The sequence below is a fragment of the Chanos chanos genome, chromosome 3, assembly GCF_902362185.1.
Source record: "Chanos chanos chromosome 3, fChaCha1.1, whole genome shotgun sequence".
Lineage (NCBI taxonomy): Eukaryota > Metazoa > Chordata > Actinopteri > Gonorynchiformes > Chanidae > Chanos > Chanos chanos.
The window spans coordinates 4,942,501-4,955,000 of NC_044497.1; the positions used below are offsets into that span (position 1 = coordinate 4,942,501).

At 45.9% G+C, this 12,500-nt stretch overlaps 1 protein-coding gene across 1 annotated transcript in view; it reads left to right on the plus strand.

The window, feature by feature from the left end:
- Positions 1 to 12,500, plus strand: part of flt1 (fms related receptor tyrosine kinase 1) — a 39,954-nt gene that overhangs the window by 328 nt on the left and 27,126 nt on the right. Inside the window, exons 2-9 of the mRNA XM_030767124.1 lie at positions 2,979 to 3,075; positions 4,224 to 4,435; positions 5,967 to 6,091; positions 9,057 to 9,219; positions 9,472 to 9,608; positions 10,592 to 10,763; positions 12,075 to 12,192; positions 12,337 to 12,500. The exon at positions 12,337 to 12,500 is cut by the window's right edge and continues 6 nt beyond it. Coding sequence (XP_030622984.1) covers positions 2,979 to 3,075; positions 4,224 to 4,435; positions 5,967 to 6,091; positions 9,057 to 9,219; positions 9,472 to 9,608; positions 10,592 to 10,763; positions 12,075 to 12,192; positions 12,337 to 12,500 — 1,188 coding nt within the window. The remainder of the gene's footprint in view (positions 1 to 2,978; positions 3,076 to 4,223; positions 4,436 to 5,966; positions 6,092 to 9,056; positions 9,220 to 9,471; positions 9,609 to 10,591; positions 10,764 to 12,074; positions 12,193 to 12,336) is intronic.

A 12,500-nucleotide genomic window follows, 5' to 3' on the forward strand; every position in this document is an offset into this window, starting at 1 on the left:
CACTGTGGATTTTCAAGCTCCAAAGGAATTGCATTGATCCACCAAAACCCGCAAGACAGCTCTGCGTAAGTTTTCGAAATGCAAGTTTTCGTAAACATGTGCGTAAATGTAAAGGTTAGGTACATGCTGCGTAAAGCAACCGGGTCCTGACAGGTCATTTAAACATCACGTCTGTTCAGTGTCCAAGCACAAAGAGGGGTTAGTAATGACGTCAAAAGGGTATTTTTCTGGCACGCACATACTTGAGTTATACCGTTTATCTCACTATCATTTATTGCTTTTCTGGCTGCAATGTTCCCTTCTTGGATGACGGACCGTTACGCACGTTGCTGATCGCTCTGGAAGGTATCATATCTGTGAACTGGCACTGATTCCACTGAGCTCGTGTGGCTTTGTTGAGTTCTTGTCCTTTTCCGACTTTGTGGGTTTGGTTTTTGGCAAGATAAGCCGAGCGGGATAGTTGTTTTGATAACGAAGACCTTTCTGCACTGGCCTGGCCTCTGTCTCTTGCTGTTTGGCCTTAGTTGAATCGAAGAGGGCGTTATTTCCTGAGCCTGATGAGTTTGTGAAATGGAAGTTCTAATATAAATGACTCTGGGGTCATGACCACCTCAAGGAAACTTTCGAGTGCGCAGGAACCAGCGCTAATCAGCGGTTATTGCTCTAACAGACGCACGGGAGGAAATCTGGGTGAACTCGTGCACTCCGGTGCGCGCGCCCCTGCGTCATAATTTCAGTTTTATTGGTTAACCATTTTCCACTCTGTTTGCTGGACGGAAACACGATTTTTGTTCTTAATTGTTGCATATCAGTTTTGTTGTTAATATGAACACAAAAAGAAAACGGATACGGATGCTTTGAAAATGTAGTCATTATCCATGTTCTGATTTGCTTTGCTTCAAAAATAATCATACGCGATTTTGCGTATCAAATCATTATTTGCTGTTCGTATTACATAGTTTTGTTCAATAAACAAATAAGTAAATACGCTTATGTTTATTTTACAATCAAGCAAAATATAATGTTAAACCAATAAACAGTTAACAGCCAGTCTATCAGCTGAATGCTCAGACACATGGTAAACACACGCAGTGACAAGGATCTGTTATGTGTGCAATGGTACGCGTAATATTCATTAAAAAAAAACGACTTCAGGTGAACCAAATAAACAACGCTGGATTAAAACCCGCAGAGCCTGATCAGATTTTTTTGTCTTTGGGTGATGGTGGATGAGCCGCATATCACATATTTAATTTCCTATGGCAGGTTGTAAACGTTTGGGGGTTTTTTTTTTTGAGCTGCATAAAATTACACCGCACGTTCACGCATGTTTGCTCCGTTTCACTGTTTCATCCCATGTTGTCTCAGGTGTCTTTGTATACAAAGACAAAGGCAATTGTATGAAAATCAAAATTCATATTTAATTTTTTAAAAAACATTAGTTATATAGAAATAATGTACATGCAATCAAGAATAGCAGAAAAAAAATCTTTTGTACCCTACTATTGAATTTAGTTGTATTCACCGAGTAAGGATATCAATAATAATAATAATAATAATAATAATAATAATAATAATGAAAATTGTATCATTTGACAAACCTGAATTTCACCAAGCTACGTTTTCATGTGTGAAATGGGATTTGACCATATCACGTTTGGCCTGAATATAGGAGCTTCACATCCTGCCTCGTGTTTTTTTTTTTTAATCCAGTGTCGTCAAAGATTTCATTAAAGAAGAGACGTTCCGCGTATTGCTTTCAACTTTGCCCCGACTTAACCCCCACTATGCACTATAAATCAAATCCAATGCAAACAGTTCTGTTTCTTTTGGCTGGGTCTCTGAGCTGTAATCAGAAACAAACGCATGCTTATGGAGTTTTTTTTGTTGTGTTCCTAAACGGAACTACAGTGCGCAGAGCGTTCGACTGGCGAGCTGGGCTCGCGGCCACCTTATTGCCTCTGCTATGTCCCAACGGACATGCTACAGAGAAAGGTACTTGACTGACCTTCCTTCTGCGGCATATACGTCCAGCTGGAGGTACAGAGAATGAATAGAACTACGTGGCCGACACAATGAGTGAATGACCCAAGGAAGTGATGTCGTAAATGTGTGATGAATGAAGGAGCGCGCAGCCTAAGATGGTTCCTATAGTGGGACCCAGGGTCGGTTAGGATTTTTCCGAGGGTGGACTGCAGGCACGCACCTGGCCTTTCTTTTTCTTTTTTTTTTCTTTGAAGAGTTCTGACAATGTGAAGTACAACAACTAATAAGGACTTGAAGAAACGTCAGATTAATGACGCCTGAACTGACATTGAATGACTGACAGCAGGTGCTCTATCCGTGAGCGTGTCATGATTCCCCAAACTTATTAATGACGTCTCCACAATTCCGTGTGACACTCCAAGATACAACACATTCATCACATCGTGACCTCAGTAACTGATCCACCGCAGACATCGGATGTGACGGATTATACATGGAGCTGCAACTGTGTCACTGTATGCAGCAGAAATTACTGAAAGAAGTGGTTACAACTTTTCTGTTTCTAAACAAGGAGCCTCCCAGTTACTGTGGTACACTGGGTTTTTTGTCATTGTTTTTTTTGTTTTTTGGGTGGGGGGCCACAATCGTGTAAATGTCCATTAATCCTCAATGTTTGTGCAAATCCCTTTATTTACTGGATACATGTGTGTTTGACACATCAAACTCTGATAGCGATTACAATGGACTAGAATGGAATGAGGGAGGGATTTATGAAAAAAAAAAGAAAAGGAAAAAAAGTTGTGATGACATTTTTAGCGATGGGTTGCACCATGACCAATAGGATCAATTTGATTTTCATTTCAAAACTGCAGATGGTCTGTGTATTCACACAATTCAAGTCAGCACATGTTAAAGAGATGAGACACATGCTTATAACTAAAGAACTGCTCCCTGAAAAATTCTCTCTCTCTCTCTCTCTCTCTCTCTGAAAGACGCTGAGTCCAAAGCTCGGTTCAGTTCTCCAGAGCTGGATGTGACTGAGCGGCAGCTGGTACTGCAGGCCAGGCAGACTCTCCAGCTAAACTGCACGTGAGTGACCCGGGGTTCTGTGTAGCTATATTGTCTATGACTCTCCTCTGTAGTCCTTGACATTCCTTGGCAGTCCATGATTCTCCCGTGTTGTCCATGACTCTCCTATGTCATCCATGACTCTCCTGTGTAGTACATGACTGTCCCTGGTCATCCATGACTCTCATGTTGTCCATGACTCTCCTGGGTGGTCCATGACTCTCCCGGGTGGTCCATGACTCTCCTCTGTAGTCTATGACTCTCCTCTGTATTCCGTGACTCTCCTCTATAGTCCATGACTCTCCCGGGTAGTCCATGACTCTCGCGTGTTGTCCATGACTCTCCTGGGTAGTACATGACTCTCCCGGGTCATCCATGACTCTCATGTTGTCCATGACTTTCCTGGGTCATCCATGACTCTCCTCTGTAGTCCATAACTCTCCTCTGTAGTCCATGACTCTCCTCTGTAGTCCATGACTCTCCTCTGTAGTCCATGACTCTCCTCTGTCATCCATGACTCTCCCGGGTAGTCCATGAATTTCAGCGAGCAGAGGCCTGCAGGAGCACTTAACCTTCCTAAGAATGGAAAATTAGTCACCATGGAAACAGTACACCATCAACTTTCAACAGTGGAATGATTTTTATTCCAAAAAGGGGGAGGGATGTATGTATATTTTCTTGGTTTTGATGTAGTGTGTGTTAGTGCTGAGGAGGGTCAAATGAAAAGCCCTACAAACACTAAACACCTACAAACACTAAAGCCCTACAAACATGAAACTGCTGTGCCAAGGCCAGCAGTTTCGATTCCCAGGACCGACATCCACAGCTCTGTGCCCTTGGGCAAGGCACTTAACCCCAATGCCCCCCAGGCGCAAGGAATGCTGCCCACTGCTCCTGCGTCTGGTGTGTGTGTGTGTGTGTGTGTGTGTGTTCACTACTGGTGTGTTGGATGGGTTAAATGCAGAGGACAAATTCACTGCTCACTGTTCACAGTGTGTGTGTGTGTGTGTGTGTGTGTGTGTGTGTGTGTGTGTGTTCACTACTGGTGTGTTGAATGGGTTAAATGCAGAGTTAGACGGTCTGATACGTGCACTGTGTGTGTAGTTAACTAAAGCGTTCAGATACGATACGTCTTGACTGTGACTAAAGTGATGTGTAATGCATTGCAGGGGACGCTGGGCACTGCAGTGGACGCTGCCTGCAGGCGTAGACAAATCGTCCCCTGACGTCCGGATCGAGGAGTCTCACTGCGGGAAACGGGACCAGCAGTTCTGCAGCCGGCTCACCATCGCTTCGGCTTTGGCCTCTCACACTGGAGCCTACCGCTGCAAATACCTCCTCAAACAGCAAAAACAAATCTCCCTTTACGTCTATGTCACAGGTAAGAGACCGCAGGTACTTTAAGTGGACGATCGTAGCGTGCAAACACACACACACACACACACACACACACACATATTCACACACGCGCGCACACTCGCGTGCACACACACTCAATGACCAGTCTTCTCACTGGCCTTTTCTGTTTGTTAAGGCTAAACAGGAAGCACAGAGAGGCCAATAATATCTAAACACCAATCCCCCCCCCCCCCCCCCGTAGCACTATGTCCTACTAAATGAGTGTCTGGCAAAGTTTCTCTTCTCAGCGATTTTTGTCCTCTTTCTCTCTCTCTGTCTCTCTCTCTCTCTGACACACACACGCACATACACCGTGTAGTCACTCCATCTTACTTTAGTCTATATATAGCCGTTAACTTTCATTTACGTGCCGCCTCCAAGGGACAGAAATAGTCCCAGCTGCTGAAAGGCCTGGTCTTTGGGCAGCCTTTCCCAGGGCACCGCGAGCTTATCTCTGGGCTCCAGCCTTTCTGTCCACATCCTGTACAGCTCTGAAAGAGAGTAGAGACCGGGGGGGGGGGGGCGGAGGAGGAGGCATGTGGAAGGAGGGGGGGGGGGGGGGTGAAGACAGAGGAGGGGGATGTCTTCTGTCCGTGCAGTTGGGGGTGGAAAAGGGAGCTGGAGGCTAAAGGGGTACCCAGGAGCAGAAGACTCCTAGTGACAAGCAGGCGTTTGAGGGAGGCGGGTACTGAGCAGAAGGGGGGGTCCCGAGGTCAAAGGGTGTGCCCCCCCCCCCCACCCCCCGCCACGACTGATCAACCGGGCTCCTGGGACCCATCAATCGTTCCCCCCACCACTGTCCATTTAGCCCCTCCCACTACCTTTTCATAAGGAATCAAAGCCCAGCACGGAAGCCCAGCATCCAGTGGTCCTCAGGGTACTTTTGTTAGACGTTCAGAGATTTTTTCTTTTTTTCTGTTCTTTCCTTTAATAACACTAGAGTAACAAACAATGGGGCGAGTAACACCCAGGCCCTTTCAATGCCACAAGATTACAAGCCACCAAGGTAGGAAACGAGACAGAGAGAGAGAGAGAGAGAGAGAGAGACAGAGAGACACAGAGAGAGAAATAGAGAGCGAGAGAGAGAGAGAGAGAGAGAGAGAGACACACACACACAGAGAAATAGAGAACGAGAGAGAGAGAGAGAGAGCGAGAGAGAGACACACAGAGAGACACAGAGAGAGAGAGAGAGAGAGAGACACACACACAGAGAGAAATAGAGAACGAGAGAGAGAGAGAGAGAGCGAGAGAGAGACACACACAGAGAGACACAGAGAGAGAAATAGAGAGCGAGAGAGAGAGAGAGAGAGAGAGAGAGAGAGAGACACACACACACAGACAGACACAGAGAGAGAGAGAGAGAGAGAGAGAGCGTTTGATAACCGCCAAAGAATTTGTCTGTGTTTGTTGTTCACTCCTCGATTGTTGTCCATGTCTGCATTTTCTATGAGCGTGTGTGTGTGTGTGTGTGTGTGTGTGTCAGTTTGTTCCTGACCCCAGTGTTTGGGTTTCAGATAGCCAGCAACCGTTTGTCAGAGCTGAGTCTGAGATCCCAGACGTGGTCTACATGAAAGAGGGTCAGCCCTTAACGTTCCCCTGCAAGGTCACGGCGCCTGCCACGGTCGTCTCCCTGATCAAGGTGAGTCCGTGAAATGTCCGTCACACCACGGTTCCTCTGAAAGCTGCAGGTCTCTCACTGAGATCGGCGGGAGGAGCCTAGCATGTTGTGTTGAGTACTGAGCTCCTCCAGACCGGAGTCCTCCTCGGGTCGGCTGTCAGAGGCGTGGCTTCGCATCTGACACCTCTGGCGTTCGTGAGATTCTGGGTATTTCTTTCTTTTGTTGTTTTTTTTTTTTTGTTGTGTGATATAAAATTCCTTCCGTCACCCTCTCCTTCTCTTTCGCTTTCTTCAGCAATTTAAAAAAACGAAACAAAACAAAACAAAAAGAAAAACTCTTTTGCTTTCTTGGGATGTTACTTTTTGGATCAGTTCCTGAACACTTTTATCGTGTCAGCCATGGCCAGGACCGCGTGTCTCAGCTGTGGGTTATCAGTTATCCAGACGACCGTTACACGACTGAGCAGACTGGGCATCCGGGTACATTCCCTCACCTCACCTGGGCGTTATCGGGCTGACCCCGTTCGACCAGTTTCATCATACCAGTCTCCCTTTCTCTGAACCTGATAACCCTTCATTCATCCGTTACCTTTCATTCTCCATTCACAGTTCCATGCTTTGTTTCACCACCCCCCCCCCCCCCCCCCCCCCCGTCATAACATACGACCATATAAGGAGTTGCCCGGTTTCCTCTCAGGTCTGCCGTTGCAGCGTTCGGCCGTCAATCAGCGCTGACCCCTTATCTTACAATCAGCCTTGCTGCAGAGCGTGAGCATTGCACGCATCTGTTTGTATAAGTGAGTGCAGATGCGTGTGTGTGTGTGTGTGTGTGTGTTAAATGTGTTTTTGTGCGCGGAGGATGAGGGTCCTTGGTGTGACACGGATACCTTTTTTAACACCGCTGTTGAGGGTGTGTGGCGCCCCCGGTTTCCTCCGTCCCATTGGCACCCGGAGACGGAGACAGGACGCGGGGGTCTACGTGCCCCTCGCCTCCACCCCACTCTCCTCTCTCCTCCTCCTTCTTCTCCTCCTCCTCCTCGTAACTCCCCATTACGCCCACTGTCTGTAAGAGGTCTTGCGGCTGCCACTCCTGATGTCTTCTCCAGCTGCGGGCAGAGGGCGGGCTTCTGTGGGCACGCCAACGCAGGCCTTTGTACAATAGATACGAATGCTCAGGATGCAGAGAGCTGGCACAAGGACACTGCGCTGATTAATGACGGATTGTGAGATGGGTTTGTCCAGAGCTTGTTCAGATGGGTTTTTTTTTTTTCCTGTCCGCTCCCCCGCCCCCCCCCCCCCCCCCCCCCCCCCCCAAATCCTGTGGTTCTTTAACCTGATGCTTTTTTTTTTGCTTTTTTTTTTTTTTTTTTATTAAGATGACAAGGTGTCGTCTAACTTCATAAACGAGCTGATAAACTGACACGCGAGGGGAACTGGATCGCACCATATATGGTGATCGATGTCACTGGACGAGATAAAAAAAAAAAATTAAAAAAAAAAAAACGCATGCAGTGAGGTGCTTGAGGATGAATTTCAGATGAGAACAGGAAGCGGAAAAGAGCGAAACGTCCAGTCCGCCCCCCCCCCCCCGCCACCGCCGCCTTTGGCTGTCCTCTCAGGATACGCCATTGATACGACAAACCGTCTCTCTCCTCCCGTCTCCAGCCTAAAAAAGACCCGCATTTCACTTCTGTTTGGTCTCTCTGCGCCCTGCTCGACCCTGCACACACAGTTACAAAGGTAATCAACCTAAAAATACTTAAGCAGCCCCCCCCCCCCCGCACACCTCCCTCCAAGTGCTTAAGGTCTGGAGTGTCACACAATGTTTGAGTGTTTTTTTCCTGGGAAGACTTTTTCTTTCTTTTTTTTTTTTTTTTTTTTGCACTCAACCTATAATCTTTAGGCTCGTACTTCACACTAAAGCCTGGGGAAGGGGTGGGGGTCGGGGGGGGGGCGTGTTCTCGCAGAAACTGTGAAAGTGGTCAGGAGGTTGGGGGAATGTTTGGGGGGGGGGGGCTTCCAGCCCCTGACCTGAGGGTCCAGCCGCACTGTCTATATCCTGTAGTAACAGGATATGTAAAGATGGACGGCAGTCACGTTTCCACATCCTTTACTTCGCCTCTAAGGCCCTATATGAACGAAACAGGGAGGCATGGGGTGGACAGGGGACGTTGCGGGGGGGGGGGGGGGGGGGGGGGCAGTTGGGGTGCTATCATCCACGGACTTATAGTAGAGCAGTGAGTATTCAAGATTCAAGAGTTTTATTGTCATGTGCACAGCAAAACAGGCAGTTACACTGTACAATGAAATTCTTACTTTGCTCATCCTCCTTTACCAGACGAGTGTGAATAGACAATGTATAAATAAGTAGAAAAAAAAAAAAATCTTATATGTAAGACGATATAAATAGCAAAAGAACTTATAGAAAAAAAAAAAAAAAAAAAAGTATGGGTACTATGGGACTACAAATGGGACTGCGTTAAATTGAGCTTACCTAACACATTCACTGTGTTGGGAGGGGGGGGATTCGAATAGTTCTGGGTGGAAAGGAGGGGTCCACCTGCTCCCTAGAGGGAGGGCGGGTCACTTCCAGATTGTCACAGCTCCCCCCACCCCCCCCCACCCCACCCCACCCCCACAAAGTAAACATTTCCTCAAGACAGACTTGGAAGAAAACAAAACTTCGCTAGAGCTCTCCAAGAATTCAAGGGCAGCAGTTTGGAGGGTCAGACTATTTGTGGAAAAGCTTGTTTGGTGTTTGTCTCCATACACAACACGCTTATGAAAGCTGAAGCCCTGCAAATCTCACATTCAGTGACTATGACATTCTCTTGTTGTAAAAACGCGATCACCTGCTGAATGACCTTTTGAAACTTCCTCACCTTCTACTTTAACCATGCTGCTGTATTTTGCTGATTGATTTTTGATTGTCTGCACTATGTTCATAATGTTTGTTTGTTTGTTTTGTTTACTTGTTTTTGTTTAGTTTCCTGGACAGCGGCTGGAGCCAGATCAGGAGAACATCATCTGGAACAGCAGGAAGGGCTTCATCGTTCGTAATCCCACCTACCGTTTCATCGGCCTGTTTACCTGTGAGACCACTGTTAACGGAGTCAAACACACAAACAAATTTGTGACTCACAGACCAGGTAGGTCACAAAAAAAATAATGAAATGATCATTCCATTCATAAGAAGACTCCACTTTTTTCTTCATTTCGAAACACACTGGGATGTTAACTGTCGGTTCTTGGCCAGATTAGAGATTGAGGAATGCGTTTTATCTCAGGAGTCTTACGGGAAACTAAAGCCCATTAATGAGTCATAAAGCAACACGTCTGTCTGCCTTTTTTTGCCTCAAACATCCTCTGTGTTGTTTTTCCCTTCCTTTCTCTCATCACAGTTAACAAGATCCTGGATGTGTATTTGAACAGCAGCAGGTTGGTCGAAGCCCTGCAGGGCGAGAAGCTGGCCTTGAACTGCACCGTGACCGCTGAGTGGAACTCCAGAGTGTCCATCAGCTGGAGTTACCCGGGAAAGGTAGGTAGAGGCGATTTGCGACCCCAGTGTGCTAGAACTACATTACCCACAATGCAGCACTCACGTGATGTGAAATCATTTGCGGATTTCTAAAGTTATTCACATTACCCTGACTTCTCGGAAACTGTTGCCACGCTGCTGCACTGACGTGGAAATCTATTTTAAAACAGAAAAAAAAAAAATTACCAACATGACCGCTTCTAAAATTTATACCATCAGCCTCAAGGTGGCACTCACAATTATAGTGCAGATGGGCATGCTCCGTGTGGTGCTGTTGGTTTGGCAGGACTAAAACACGGTTCACCTCAGCCAATGTTTGACTCCCCTCTCATTGCTCCTCAGTGGACTCCCGCATAGTGGCAGGTGTCATTTTGCAAACAGTGCTCCCCTACGAGTGCCTTACACAGCTCCGTGATACTGTGTGGCTCACAGAGTGGAAAGATTGGATTCACAGGAATCACAGTGTGCTGAGGACACTGATCAAGTTACTCACCCACACACTGAGGTGCCTGGTGTGTGAGAGAAGAAGAAAGTTCATGAGTAACCATAATTCCTGATTACAAAGATAAAGGGAGTTATTTACTCTCAAATAAAAACTGTCAAAGATCGTTCAAGTTCGATCAAGGGGGATTTAAACGAACTTTTCTACGCTAAATCATGAGTGTGTTAACGGTGATTTTTTTGATTGTGGTAAGGACTGCAGTCTGTAATTAAAAAGATGTATGTTTGTGAATTTTGAATTGTTTAAAGTTTACCATTGGTAAAAACAAACAACAACAGCAACAAAAAAGGTTCAGAAATGCACTTCTAAAGTGTGTCAGCTGCAAGTGAGCAATAGATATTTTTGTTATCATTCATAAAGGCCTGCCACCGTTTCTTTCCAAAAAAAAAAAAAGAAGAAGAAGAAGAAGAAGAAGAAGAAGACATCAAAGCAGGAAAAAACACTTTTCCATCTCTGACTGCCACCTCTTCCTTTACCTTAGACCAACGGTTCAGCCTCCATCACCAGACGCATAACGCGAAGCAGGACCAGCGTGGTGTTCTACAGCGTTCTGACCATCGCTCGGCTACGCAAGGCCGACCGTGGTGTTTACACCTGCAACGTGAGCAGTGGTCCGGCAAAGCGTCAAGCGAGCACAACCGTCGTCATCTACGGTGAGTGTGTAGCCCGCAAGTAAAGCTGCCAACGTCAGTTAGTTCATGATACGCACTGTATAACAGCACCGGAGTGTTTTACCATATGTATCACTCCACTCTGCAACACCGTAAACATCTTTGCTAGCCACACACACTGGCCACCAGCCTGTCGGCAAGGTACACGTTATATTTAAGCCATATTTAAGAAGATATGTCTCTGTCAATACTGAACAGAAAAATTAATGAGAAAAAAAAATTGTCGGTGCTGAACAAGGCCTGGGTTTTGGAGTCTGGCCCATTTTAATTTATAATTGAAAAGCCCTAGTCCAGATTCATGGATCTACCATGTTAGCGTATGGGTGGTTGACATGTTATGTGTCAAATCAGCCACGCACAGCAGTAATAAATACTTATGAAAATTAATTACTAATGCTTGATTATGTGTGTGTGTGTGTGTATATATATATATATATATATATATATATATATATATTTTCCCACATTAAGACTGAGTCTTGTTGGGCTAGCAAGCCAGTGTAGCGTAAAAGTGATTCTTCATTAGTGTGCTGCATTAGTGTACAACTAATTTTGCTTTAATGTATAAGCTTTGCATACATTTGATTTTACATCTGGGTTATTAGCCCATGGCAACAATGGTTTTACGTTAACGTTTTAGTTTACTGTGCAAACGACTTAGTGTATGAGTTAAAATACACCCTTCATTGATCTCTTCAGTCATTTTTCCATTATGTTGAAACAGCAAGCGTGTATCTTGGCAGAGATACTGACTATGATCTGCATCGCAGTTTCACTGGGCTATGCATCATTCGTATTTAAATACATGCTTGTTATTCTTGGGATGACTTGTGGCTGCCTGTGGTTTTACTGGCTGAAGGGCTCATTCAAACCAAACTGTTACTAATTTGCGGAATTTGACTGGTGAATCTACGGTTAATGTGGTAGATCTCCAATATGACGGTTGTGAAATAATAATATCTATGTCTTGTTACGTCTCAGCAACAACCCAGCTCTCTCTCTCTCTCTCTCTCCCTCTCTCTTTCTCTCTTTCTGTCCTTCTCTCTCTCTCTCTTTATGGCTGTCTGAGATGGCTAAATGAGTCATCACTGTCACAGATGCTAACCTGAAACTCTTCGCCCCACTTTTCAGTTTCTGTAACTGTGCTTTGCTTCCTTCATGTGTAAACTTAGCAACCATACACATCAGAGATCACACGCAGTACTGACTAAGGAGTTTCGCAGAAGTCTTTATTTTTTGTTTTCGCCGACATCCTTAGCAACTCTGTGTTTGTGTTTTTTGTTGTTGCCTCAGACCAGCCCTTCATTCGGCTCAAACACAGACACGGTTCTGTAGTGCAGACTGTCGCGGGGCAGAAATCCTATCGACTTTCCCCGAAACTGAGAGCTTTCCCCGTTCCAGAAGTGATCTGGTAAGAGCCCTGCCCCAATAATTTGGTCTCTGCTCGTCATGTAAACTGGGCCAGTACTGAATAAAATCAGCATTTGGTTATGCGTTCTGTTCCACCCTTCTTCATCTCTTAAATGAAAGCTGATTGGATGATTATGTTCACCAGGCTGAAGGATGGCATGGTAGCGGCGGAACGCTGCTCCCGTTACCGTGTCGACGGGTACTCCTTAGTGATCCGAGATGTTGCCGAGGAGGATGCAGGGGTTTATACCATCCTCACTGGAATTCAGCAGTATGGAATTTTCCGGAACCTCACAATCTCATTGGTGG